Source organism: Pogona vitticeps, chromosome 5 (genome assembly GCF_051106095.1).
Source record: "Pogona vitticeps strain Pit_001003342236 chromosome 5, PviZW2.1, whole genome shotgun sequence".
NCBI classification, from domain to species: Eukaryota; Metazoa; Chordata; class Lepidosauria; order Squamata; family Agamidae; genus Pogona; species Pogona vitticeps.
Genome location: NC_135787.1, coordinates 187166495 through 187180244, shown reverse-complemented (window position 1 = coordinate 187180244; position 13750 = coordinate 187166495). Strand labels below are relative to the sequence as shown.

At 43.9% G+C, this 13750-nt stretch overlaps 1 protein-coding gene across 4 annotated transcripts in view; it reads left to right on the top strand.

The window, feature by feature from the left end:
• The first annotated feature begins 3872 nt into the window (after positions 1-3872).
• The window catches only part of KRAS (KRAS proto-oncogene, GTPase), a 47672-nt gene continuing 37794 nt past the window's right edge, over positions 3873-13750 (top strand). For 3 of the 4 annotated variants that reach the window (XM_020801027.3, XM_020801028.3, XM_020801026.3), the window contains exon 1: positions 3873-4097. In XM_020801027.3, the coding sequence (XP_020656686.2) occupies positions 3908-4097 (190 nt within the window). In that variant the 5' untranslated portion in view covers positions 3873-3907. Of the gene's footprint in view, positions 4098-5652; positions 5792-13750 lie in introns of those variants that run through there. The other variant, XM_072999683.2, reaches the window with a different exon arrangement.

The following is a 13750-nucleotide window of genomic DNA, read 5'->3' as shown; positions in this document are numbered from 1 at the left end:
TAAGTGAGATATTTAAGGATTGGTTTTCCCAGTTCCATTTCCGTGTGAGCAGAGATTTGAACCCAGGCCTCCAGAGTCCCAATCTGTCACTCTGCCCACTACACCATACTAGGTATCCCTAAACTGTGATGAGGCCAGCCAAATAAATAAGGCCGAGATGGGTAAAAATTTAGGATTAGAAGCAAAAACTAGACACAAAGAAGGATTCAAACAGGACTTCTGAAGATTTATGGCAAACCTAGTGGTTTCCAGAATGTCCTGCCCTCAAACAGCCTTGCTGAACTCTAGTAAACGCAAGGCTGTGGCTTTAATTAGGGAGTCAGCCCATCTCACATTTGGTCTTCCTCTTTTCCTGCTGCCTTCCACCTTTCGCCAGCATTATTGGCCTGCCCTCCAATGAATCTGGCCTTCTCATGATGTGTCCAAAATATGAAAGCCCCCGTTTTGTCATGTTTGCCTCCAGGGAAAGTTCAGGCTTGATTTTATCTAGGGTCCACTTATCGTATTAATCATGGTGGAACTGCAGTGCTGGAAGAGACCCTATAGGTCATTGAGCCCAGCCTATGTTAAGGAGGCACAGTGGGGAATCGAACTCTCAATCTTTGGTTCCACAGCTAGACACCTAAACCGCTGCGCTATTCAGCAGTTCATTTGTTTGTCTTTCTGGCAGTCCGGGGGATCCACAAAACATTCCTCCAGCACCATATTTCAAACAAATCAATTGTTCCTAATCGCTTTCTTCACTGTCCAGCTTTCACATCCATACATATTAGAATATGAATAATCTCTGACTTGGATCTCTAGAGACACATCCTTACACTACAATGATCTTTTCTTCATAGCTGCCTTTCCGAATCTCAGTTTTCTTCGGATTTCTCAGCTGCACTCTCGTTTGGACTGATGATTCAATCAAGGTATACAAAATCTTTAACCAATTTTGTAGTTCTTTAATAGTCACGATTTTTGTCATCTTAATACATTCAAATGCAGTTCTGCTTTGGCACTTTTTTTCCTTACACTTCCTAAGAGTTGTTTCAAGTCATTACTGCTTGCTGCCAGTAAGACGGCATCATCTGCATATTTTAAATTATTGATGTTTCGTCCACCAATTTCCACTCGTCCTTCATCTGAATCTAGTCCAGCTTTCCATATGATATGTTCTGCATATAGATTGAACAGATACAGAGATAAAATGCACCCTTATTTAACACCTTTGCCTATACGAAATCATTCTGTCTCTCTATATTCTGTCCTAACAGTAGTTTCTTATCCATAACACAGGTTACACATACTTTCTCATGATGCACACAAAGGCTTTGCTGTGGTTTATAAAGTACTGTATAGGTGAATATTTTCCTGAAATTCTTTGGTGTGCTCCAGTAGCCAGTGAATATTTGTAATATGATCTCAAGTGCCTTTTCCTTTGCAGAATCCAGCTTGAACATCAGGCATTTCTCAGTCCATATAAGGTAAAAACCTTTGTTGCAGCCTTTTGAGCATCTCTTTGCATGAATGGGAAATTGGAGTAATAGTCCTTTAGTTACAGCATTCCTTGCATCTTCTTCCTTGGGGGGTGGATATGTTTTCAGTCTCTGGGCCAACGGTTTATTTTCCATTTTGTTGGCATGTTCTTGTTAGGATTTTGACAAGTTCAGTTTCTGTGGCTTGAAGCAGTTTTACTGACATCCCATCTATCATGATTATTTATTTCTTCCAAGTGCTGTCAGAGCAGCTTTTACTTTATTTTCTAGAGCTGCAGGTTCTTCATCATAGGTTTCTTCTTCAAAGGAATCTGTCATCCTTTTATCTCTTATGTATAAGGTCTTCAGTGTACTGTTTCCATCTTCTCTTTATTTTATCCTGGTTAGATAGTAGACTTCCCTGTTGGTCCTTCAGCATTCCTAATTTAGGCTTAATATTTCTTTGGATTTCTTGGATCTTCTAGAAGAGATTTCTTGTTTTTCCTTTTTTTTTTGTTCTCTTGTATTTCTTTGCAGTGAACATTACAACCTCTTCTTCTCTATGTAAGAGTCACTGAATCACATTCAGGATCCTGACCCTATTTCTGTCACATTTTACTGTTGTTTCTCAACTGTCCTTAGCAATTTTAAGTGTTTCTTCCGTCATCCACCTAGGTTTTTCTGCCCTTTTCCCAAAGGAATTGTCTTTTTGCATTCTTCCCTAATAATATATCTGGTTTCAATCCACAGTTCTTCCGGTTCATGGACAAATGAGTTTAGTAACGCAAATCTGTTCTTTATGTGGACTTTTAATTCTTCAGAAATGTTGTTTAAAGTATATTTTGGCACTAGGAATTTTTAGAGCTCTTCTTCAGCTTTACTCTAATGTTGGATATTACCAGTTCATGATTCACAATCTGCTTGTGGCCTTGTTTTGGCAGAGAGAATACAGCATCTGTAGTTGGAACACAGACTTGAATTATGGTTACATTTATAGGTTTTTCTGTTAAGTCTGGCTGATATTATTTGGTCATACCTTTAATCACAGCCTCTTACTGCTTGTGCTACATCTTTCCTCATTATTAGAGCCACTCCATTCCTCCCGAGTTTGTCATTTTCAGAGTAAAACACTTTGTAGTTGTCTGACTGAAAATATGTCATTCCAGTCCCGTTTAGTTCCCTCACACCAAGCACTAAAATGTTTAAATGTTCAATTTCTTGCTCTGCCTTTTCCATTTTACCTTGTTTATACTTCCCATATTCCATGTTACAATTGCAGCATTGGACTTTCCTTTCACCCCGTGGTGCAGTGGTTAAACTGCTGTACTGCAGCCAAAACTGTGCTCATGACTTGGGGTTCAATCCCAGGTAACCGGCTCAAGGTTAACTCAGCCTTCCATGTTTCTGAGGTCGGTAAAATGAGTACCAGCTCACTGGGGAAGCAATGTATAGCCTGCACAATTAACTTGTAAAATGCCCAGAGAGTGCTCGAAGCACTATGGGGCGGTATATAAGCAGCATGCTTTGCTTTTGGTGCATGTCAGCCACTAGATGTCATTTAGGCTTTAATATATTTGCATCATTAATAACCCTGCTATTCATATTTGTCCTTTGCTGTTCCCCAGTACCTAATTGAGTGCTTTCTGACCTGGGAGTCTCATCTTCCAGCACTATCTTGTGTTTCATTTTGGACTGTCTCGTCACAAGATTTTCAAGGTAAGAAAGGTACAGCAGAGTGTTAATGTTGCCACCTTCTGTGCAGTGTACAAACAAATTAGCTCACATGTTGCTGCCGCTGCCTGTGAAAGATCCTCCACCAGCATCACCTTCAGCTACCACTGTGGCCCATAGCTGCCCTCCAGAATCATTCTGAAAAGAATGTATGCCCTAGCCCTGTGCTAGAAAGATGTGGGGCAGCTCTTAAAGGGGAAGGAGGGATAGTTTTAAATCAGCGGTCCCCAACCTTTTTCAGTCCACGGACCGGCTGGGGAAGACGGGGCACCCCCCGCTCTCGCATGCATGCGCAAACGGTGGTAGTTGTCTGGGCGTGCTTATGCGCATGTGCAAATGGCGGCATGGCACTCACACAGGTGTGCTGGAACGTGCGCACAGCCACAAATGGGCTGTGCGGGGGCGAGTGCGTGGGGGGGGAGGTCGGTCTCTGTGGTCCAGTCCGGCTCAGGCCACGAACCGGCACCGGGCCACGGACCGGGGGTTGGGAACCTCTGTTTTAAACAGAAACACAAGTGGATGAGAGTTTTCTCCCCACGCCAAACGGCGCTGTCAGGGAACCATTTATCATAACTATATGCCACTGTGGACAAGCTCTTAGTCTGGTGCCTCAGCTAGCATGACCCCGGTAGGAGAGTCCGGGCTCGTAATGGGAGTCTAGCCTCTTGAGAGCACGGCTCTCTCGCCTTCTCCGACACACTCAAAACCCCATCACCATGTTAAGGTGTGCATCCCAGAAGGGGAGGAACACAGATACAGCCTGTGTATCCCACCTCCCTCTCTCCTCCCCAGCCAATGACAGCTTGCTTGTCTGTTATTTTGGAACCTGCTGGAGAGCAGAGCAGGAGCGTTGCATGTACGTCCTGGAAACAGCGAAAGCGGCAAGGGCTGGAGACCGAGAGAGGGGTAAGAGAGCCCGAGGGTGTGTGTGCGTGTGTCTGAGCGCCAAGGGATGATATACATCCTGCAAAGGTAGGGGAGTGGGCTAATCAGGTATAGTCCGAGCTTCCTCTCCTCCTGGGCCCCCAAATGTTTCTCTCGAGGCCCAGATCCTCTATTACTATTACTGACTGACTGTGAGAAAACAGGCTGCTGCCGGGAGCAATTCTGAATTTATTAACCTGGTTTTTTTTAAAAAAGGTCTCATTGTTCTCTTTTTATGTAACTGATTTCCAATAGACAATTTCTTGCTGTCGTTTTTGGTAAACCTTTTTCCTGAGTGTATGTGCTGCAAGAGTAAGTATTGTCTCGTAGTGATTTTGTAAACGAACCACAGGATATTATTGGTATTTTCTGTGCAGCATCCAAAATGCTTGTCACAGAGTGACCCATATGATCTTGCAAGGGTAATTTAGATTTAGCAAACCCCCCTCCCCCCTTATTTCCTTTTTTAAAAACTGCCCTTATGTCTTCTGCATGCCTTGTAGCATCACCTTAACTTCCAGGGCATTGGGATGGGAATTCTCCAGTCCATATTATGGGATCCGACCCTCCTTTTCCACAACAACACACTTCCATGCCAAAAAAAAATTGCATTTAACATCACCCACCCCCATCATGATCTGCCCCCGCGTGTTACCTGCCGGCTTGATTCATTAACCCAGATCCGCTCCGACGTCAGGGCTGTCATATCTAACCCCTGATGCCATCGCCTCTCTCAATAACTCTAGATTCCTTTTTTAAAAAATTAGTTTTTAAAGCCCCCCCAACTCAAAAATATTCCAAAGCGCCCTTTAAACCCGACCCCATCCTGCTCGGTGTTGCAGCTGCATTGCTTGCCCAGCGCTTGCTGGCTAGACAACCCGATCCCCTGGTGCCTGTTTACTTGGGAGTCAGCCCCGTCTTTTCGCCCCCCCTTTTTTCCCGGGCTGAAAGACTCGTGGGGTGGGGTGGGGGGTGCGAATCTCAACAACCTGGGTGGGTGCGTGGGGGGCGCCCCTGCAGCCTTGACGCGGCTTCTCCTCTTCCTCCAAAGGCGCGCTTTCCTTTCCTCCAAAGCAAATGCCAAGGAGTTTTTTTTTTTACTCCCAAGTAAGCGAGTAAAAAAAAAAAGCAACCACCAGATCCGCCTTTCGGTGGAGCCAAGAGAGAAAGCATCAGTGTCATGGTAATTATAACATAATGCCAACCCTAATTATAATTCCAATCATAATAATAATGGATTGCATAATTACAATCATCATCATCCTCATCATCATCATCCTCGGGCGCAGTTTATGTAACCGGACTGCTTCGCCTAGGTAGCGCCCGGCGCCTGCTCCTTAAGAGGCATGAATGAATCTTGCACCAAACATCCCCCGCCCTGGCCACGCCCCATTTCCCCGCCTGGCCACGCCCACTCCTCCTCCTCCTCCTGAGTTTCCCCCTCCCTCCTCTTCTTCCCCGCCCGACTCCAAAATCCAGGGCGGCCAATCGGGTCTCCGAGATCATCGATGGCTATTTAAAGGAGCCTCCTCCCTTTGAGCTCGGCGCTCCTCAGGGCTTGCCCCGGCTCCGGCCATTTCGCGCGGGCGAGGCGAGCGGAGGGAGAGCCCGAGCCGGGAGGGGCGGGAAGCCGGCGGGCGGGCGGGCGGACGGACGGACGGACGGCTGGTAGGCAGGTAAGTAGGTAGGTGGGTGGATGGTCTCCGGAGGGCAAGAAGGGGGGGGAGGTAGCGGGACACCCTCGCTGATGCCCTGGGATGTAGAGTTGGGCAACTCTGCCCCGGGACTTAGGAATTTCCCCCCCCCAACACGCTTTTCCTTTCTTTCTTTTTCCTTTCTTTCCTTCGCTTCGACCTCTCTCTATGTGTGTCTCTGCCACTTGGCTTCTTTCCCCTCCCTCTTCTGGGGTTGCGCCTGCGTTCCTTTTAGGAAGGAAGGAACGAGAAAGTAACGAGTTTCCCGAAACTAGGTGGGAGGACGCGAGGCAGAAGTGCTTCTTTCCCGGGGGGGGGCGTCTGTCACCCTCCCCATTTCCGCTTTAGCGGTTTTTATCAAAACCAGAGGTTTTTTTTTAAATGAAAGGGAGGCTGGGAAGAGTCCCGGTGCAACCCTTTTTCCTCCTCCTGCCGGCTGAGTTTTCCTTTATTGAGGTGTCTGCCCCAGTTTTTTTTTCCCTCCTGGCTTCTGCTGGTTCCTTTCAGGCTTTGCTGGGCTACTTTATCTCTTGGATGGCTTGCCTTCTCTGCTCTTTAAAAGATGGAAGGAAGGGGAGGGGACATTTTATATCTATGTGCCCTGGATGAACCCCCACTTCCTTTGAGCCATCAGAGAGAGAGAGACACTGTGATTTCACATCCCATTTCCTGGAAGTCCTGCCCTTCGCCTTTTCCAGCGAGACTCACAAATGTTGTTTGCGATAAAGACCTTTCCTCTTATACAATTGGGGGGAAAAAGAAGTCCCCCCCCACTGTGTGTTTGTGTTTATATGTGGCCATTTTACATAGAAATATGTCTTCATGAATATGTGTTGATGCATGCAGTTTACACGGCATCGCTGCATGTGCATTTATTCATTGTAAAACATGCGTTAGGTCCCTGCCCCAAAGTGCTTGCAGTCTAAACGGGAAGAACAGAGAGTGGAAGGTTAGCGAGACTGGGCAAGGGAGGGAAGCGGTACTCCTACTAATGCTGGTTTCTATTGTCTACTTCCTTTTTCTCTCTCAAAAATCTGAGACAGAAGTCAATCGCTAGCGTGAAGAATCCATATAGTGCTGCAGCTCAGTCTTGAGTTTAAAGAAAATCCCCCCCCCCCCTTGCATTGTGTGTATCTCAAGAAGGCAGCTGTGGGTCTGTGAATTTATTTATTTATTTATTTATTTATTTATTTATTAAATTTATACCCCGCCCCTCTAGACCATGTTTACTCGTGAATACGTATTCCAGCAAAAAGTGGCCATTTATTGGCTTAGCTGTCCGTATCAAACAACTTTGTTAGCAAGATAAATATAATTCTCAGCAATCAAAGGGATATGGCAATCAGTCCTGGTGCCCAAGCCAAAGGTTTTAGAGGCTAAAGAATGGTATCAGAGATGGTACAACAGGCTAATAGCAGCCCAAATAGGTGCTTGTCGTTTTGTGTTTTCAAAGTGTGTCCAATTTATGATTACTCGTGTCAATCGGCGACTTCCAAAAACGTCCCATCCTTTACAGCCCTGCTCTGCTCTTGCAAACAAAGCTGTGGCTTCTTTTGTGGAGTCCATCCATCTCACGTCTGGTCTTCCTCTTTCCTGGATGCCTTTCAATGAAATGGATTTCAGAAGAGCAAAGATCTGGGGTGTTGCACCCTGTAATAGGTTTTGAGCAACCCTGCACGTGGGCCCACAAATCAAGAAGAGTGTTAAGTGGATTAAATGGCATGAACGTTCTTTGCATAAAAGCAACAGTGTCGATTACTAGTGATTGTTGAACTGGAAACAGATTACAGTGGTGCCTCACTAGACAATTACCCTGCACGACAGTTTTTTCGCTAGACATTGACTTTTTGCGATCGCTGTAGTGATTCGCAGAACAGTGATTCCTATGGGGGAATTTTGCTGGACAATGTTTGGTCCCTGCTTCGCAAACCGATTTTCGCTAGATGACGATTTTGACAGCTTCCTTCGCGCTTGCAAAACGGGTGTTTTCGAGACCTAAGCTTCGCAAGACAGCGATTTAAACAGCTGATTGGTGGTTCGCAAAGCGGCTTTCCTATGGCCGATCTTCGCTAGACAACGACGATTCTTCCCCATTGGAATGCATTAAACAGGTTTCAATGCATTCCAATGGGGAAATGCTTTTCGCTAGACAATGATTTCGCTAAACAGCGATTTCAGTGGAACGGATTATCATCGTCTAGCGAGTCACCACTGTATTTCCTGCCTACAGAGATCTATCATAGGGGCTTGCCTTAAGCTTGCAGTGCTGCGGCAATACACAGGCGGTGTGGTGTAGTGGTTAGAATAGTGGGCTAAGACTCAGGAAGGGAACACACCTTTTTTTAGCTGTAAACAGCTGCTGTCATTTCTTCCTCCTTCCCACTTTCTCTACCCTGTGGTAACTTTGCATCGGGATGTTCCCTGGGACAGAGATCTGGCCTCTTATGCTTTTTAAAAGCCATTGTGCATCTTCATAGCGCTGTATCAGTAGAAACCGATTTGGAAATTTCCTTACGGAAATGCGGGATCAAAAGGAAGCAAATACAGAGAAACAGATAATCCAGGTTTATGATTGCAGTGTATAGCTAAAGTTTTGTGTTTGTTTTTTAACTGATTTCAGTGTGAAACATATCACCACAGACTTAATTTATGTGTTTGTTTGTTTATTTGCTTTCTGTCCCTTTTTCTTTCAAAATTTGGGATCTAAGGGGTGGCTTCCTTCTTGCTTCTAGCCAGCAGGATGCATAAACTTTGCTCAATCGGTTAGAAAGGGGAAAAGAAGACCGTTTTCTCTAGTTGTAGTTTTTAAGAATTGAGTATTACCCTAACTTGTGTAACCCAATTGATTGCAATAGTTCTTTGTAACACTGCATATTTTTGCACAATATTTTTTTAAAAAAATCCTAATTTGGGCTGCTGTCGCACTTGTAAACAGGAGTAACACCGCATTGCAAGGGTCTGAATCTGTAGGAGGAACCTGTCAGTGAAGTGTGTTTAAATAAATGGTGGTGGTGGCAATTAGCAGAAAATACTTCGTTAAACATTGCGGTCTGCTTTTCTGAGATGCAGGAGCACTGTGTACTGGTAACTACCCTTTCCTTGCCCCTATAATTTCTCAGGATCCTTTTGTCCCTCAGCTTGTTACAAGGATGGTTCTTCCTTGCCTGCAGTCTGCAATATACAATATTCCTTATCATTTTTCCTGAATCTTATTAAGGCCTGTGTGCTCCTCAGTAAGAATGTGAAGAGTAAACGTCACCTCCATGGGTTTTAGGTTACAGCGACTGTCATGCCTGAGGGTTGGCCATCAGGGTGGATAAAAATCAAATTGATTTAAATCACGGTGTAAATTTTAAACTGATTTATAATTTTTTTCCCCAGAAACCCGTGATTTAATTATTTTTTAAATCCGTTTGATTTACATCAAATCCACCCTGTTGGCAATGCTGGCTGGACCTGAATGGGGATTGTATGCCAGAATATCTGGAGAACGGAAGGTTATTACAGTATCTGCTTTTGGTGTCTACATTCTTTATTGTTGAGGAAGGCGTGTTTTTACACACTTGCTTGCACATCAGGTATTGTGATTATGGGGAGCCAGTCCGGTGTAGGGGATAGGAGGGTTCAAACCTGGACTTAAGGAAATTTGGGTGTGAATTTCTACTTGGCTGTCGACAGTCGCTGTAGGGGTGGTATGGCTGAAACCACTCTTTGAACATCACCTATACTTCAGAAAATCGATTAGGGTCACCGTAAATCATAAGCGGCTTGAGGGCATGGAATAAAATGTCGTTGTGATGGTCCTTGGATGTGAGCTAGATCCGCATGAGGCACCATCTTTGCCAAAGCTACCTATGCCGTACTTGTGGGGGGAAATCATCGGAGAATCTGCTTTGAGATTTATCAGGGGAAAAGGACGGGGCTGTCTAGACTAGATAGATAATACAGTGCTACCAATATATTCATAAGCTTCAGCGAAGCTTTATTGGAGGTTTAAACTTTGTTGAAAGTTTTTTTGGAAATTTTCTGTTCCCATGATGGTTTTTTTCTGAGGAGAAAAATTTAACAACCACCCCCCCAAAAAAAACCATACATACACACACAACAAAACACAACCAACCCCAACCCAAAATATATATTTTGCAAAGAGAATACAAAGGATAGATACCATAGGACTTCTTTTAAAAAAAGTTTCTAAATTTCTGTCAAAATGCTTCTAAAACCGCTCTTGAAACGAACATTTGGGAGTTACTAGAGATCATGGAAAGTCAATATGGTGTAGTGGATAGAGTGGTAGATTAGAAGCCCAAAGATGTGGGTTCAGATTCCTGCTTGGCCATGGAGAGTCATCATGAATTGCTGGATAGCTCAGTGGTTTAGGCCGCTGACTGTAGAACCAGAGGTTAGGGGTTCGATTCCCCACTCTGCCTCCTTGACCGGGACTGGGCTTAATGATCTATAGGATCCCTTACAGTTCTAAGATGATGATGATGATGATGATGATGATGATTAGAAGGCATCAAAAGTAAATTACATCTGTAACATCTGAAAAAGAACACATTGGGTTCAGCTTTGGTATGTCCCCTGTTTCCCTGAAAATAAGACCTTAACTGAAAATAAGGCCTAGTATGATTATTCAGGATGCTCGTCATATAAGCCCTACCCCCCAAAATAAGACCTATTTAAGTGAAACCCCGCCCTCCACCATTAGTGCAGCAACCAGAAGAAGATGACATGACTGTAAAATAAAACCTCCCCTGAAAATAAGCCCTAATGCATTTTTGGAGCAAAAATTAATATAAAGACCCTGTCTTCTTTTCGGGGAAACATGGTAGCAAGAGAAACCAATAAAATATCTTACTTCTGCCCTTATTTTTTGAAGTGTAAATGTTGTGCACTCATTAGCTGAAACAAGTATCTCGTTATAGGTAGCTAGGTAAATGTTAACTTCCAAGCTTTGGAGAACAAAAGACCAGCATTAAATTATGCTGAGGCAAAAGATGCTACCCAAGTGGGGACGTGCCAGGGTAGATTTGATTTAAATCACAATTTAAATTTTTTAAAAGTGTGTACGTGCGTGTGTGTGTGTGTGTGTGTGTGTGTGTGTGTGTGTGTGTGTGCGCGCGCGCGCGCGTGTGCGTGTGCGTGCGCGCGCATGCGCGTTTTGGACAATTAAAATAATTTCCCCCCATTTAAACTGTGGTTCAAATCAATTTGGTTTTTTAAAAAAATCACAGATTTTTATCCACCCTGGATATGACATTTCCCCATGCTCAGTGATTCTGCTGTAATCTTTGTTATATATATATATAACATTCTTACGAGACAGAGTGGGATAGAAATATTCCGAATAAAGTACGTACAGGCATAACCAGAAAAAGTGAGGTGACACCAGTCTTGATAACTTATCTCAGTCAGTTTTAAACCACAGGCTGGACATTTTGACTACATTGCCCATGTTGGCTGGAATGTTCTTGGAGTTAACTGTCTTTGTTATGTCTCTGTGTTTTTTCTTTTTAAAATCCAAACTGTTCAAAACAGGGTAATAAGAACCCAGACTCTTCAAGTGGAGTAGAAACCCTTCGAAAATACATTGGAGTAGAAATACTTACCTTGCTACTAGTGGAATTATCAGGAGCTTAATCGATGTTTTCCATTTCCCGTTTTGTCTCTGAGTGGATTGTGTAACGTAAATTCTGTCATCAAGGCCAAACTTTTTGCAATCTCAGTAGTATAGAAGGTGCTGAGAAATATTCTTCCCTTTTTTCCTACAAGCAGTGGGCTTGTCTAGAAAAAAAAGTACAATCTTGGCAAAAAATTCTCTTTCTGTCCCTTGTCTTCCTCTTCTTTCTTGGTCCATAGGTTAAGGCTGCTAGACCTCTGTGAGGTATGAAACCTGCCTGAGTGGCTTCATTCTGTTAGCCAGCCTCAGTGATCTTTGGGAGAGGTCCTTTTCTCAATCCTGTCCCCCACAGAACTACTAAGAAGGCCACAAGAGATGGAGAGGGTCTTTTTGGTGGTGGCACCACGGATACCACCATGATGTTGAGTTTCATCCCGGTTTGTTTTGTGTTTACTCTTCGATGGCCAGAATTCTAAAGTCATGCCTGCCGGCGTAACGCCGTCAGTGGTGAATCTCAACTGTGAGGTTCTGGAAAGTGAAGAAATTTAGTGTCGGTGTTTTGCCATCCACGCAGCAGTTGTGATGCACAAGTGATGCATGCCTTTGATGACATCTTACCTTAAGGACAATCTGCAGCTGAAATTCATGCTCAGGGTATAATCGTTCAGCTGGATTTTGGCCAACAGGTTGCATTTTTATCTGTCCCTGTTTTGAATCTTATTAGCTGCCTTATGTCCCAGTTTTGGTAGAAAAGTGAAATGCAAGTCCAACAAAGATATGCAGTGGGGTGTTCTAGACTCTGTGTGTGTGTGTGTGTTTAAATATATATAGGTCAAAGGGAACCTACCCAACAGGTTTTGCAGGTGCCCAGGTGAGCCAGGTGAGGGCTGTGGAGCATGTTCCAAAACACTGTTCATGGGCAGGTGTTCCTTGTCAGGTGTTGAGAATCCTTTGGCAGGCAAATTAGTGTGGAAGGGTGTTCCCTGAAGACAGAAAAAAAAAGAAAAGAAATCTAATTGGTATGTTCAGGTTTGAAAGTAAGAAATCTGATTTATTCAAAGTCTAGTTTATCCAGGCTTGCTTAATGGCAAGTCATGATCGGATCTCTATCTTAACCTATCTATCCCGTGTGGTTCTATGAGAGGTAGATTAAAAACCTTCCTTGCTGCAGATTTGTGGTTCCGATGGACAACAGAACCCTCTCTGCTAGAATAGTTTCTGTATAAATGTATGTTATAGTTTCATGTACAGTATAAATATATGTTACTTGCCATTTATGTTCTATTAATGTCAGTGGAAACTACTTTACAGCCACAAGTGTTCAGTTCAAAGTCCAAGAAAAGTCTCTGTCTTGCTCTAGTTGGTTCAGAGATTACCAGCCTAGATAAAAATGGACTTTCATAAGAGTAGGGATCATGATAACCACTAGTAAGGACAAAGTATAGTTATCTGAAGTCTCAAATGCAATCCCTCAAAGAATCCACATACACATGAGGTTCTATCAGGCTAACTGCAAATTTAACATAGTTTTCAAGTGGTTGTGATAAAAATTAATTTCAAGGGATAGGAACCGTCCTGTTTGTGCCTCTCTGTCTTCTCTAACAACCTCGGGTCTCCAGATGTTCTTGGACTAAAACTCCCGGAAGCCTTCACCACTAGCTATGCTGGCCAGGATTTCTGGGAGCAGTAGTTCAAGAACATCTGGGGGACCAGACTGCTGTTCTATAAGAACAAAAGGGAAGGTGTGTAATCTGTGTGACTAGAGACACCTGGTTGGCTGGATAGCTCAGTGAGAAAGGCCAGAGGTTGGGAGTTCAATTCCCCACTGTGTCTCCTATGTGTAGAACTAGCTTGAGTTGCCTTGGGCAAGATGCACAGTCCCAGGACATCCCAGAAGTTGGCAATGATAGTTGAGTACCCTACCTAGAAGACCCTGAAAGGGATTGAAATAAATCAGAATTGATGTGACAGCACACAGTTATTGTTTCGAATGCACTGCCATACATATTTGCAAGACTGTGAAATCTGAAATGTAGCATTAAATACCAAGGGAGTGTTGAAACTATGCCCCTCTTAGGTTTTTCGTCTGTTTGTTATTAAGAGAAACTGATGAATTTTAGTTAGTTGCGATATTTTGATAGCTGGCAGTACCATTTGCAGATTTTAGGTGCTGGACCTTCTCAATTCAGGAAGAGCAGCAGCAGGCCTGGTGGCTTGCCTCGTGGTGCTTTTCTGCACAGGGTCTCCCAAACTAGTGGTCCATAACTTTGGGCCTCCAGATGTTCTTGGACTACAAGTCCCAGGAGCCTTCACCACCA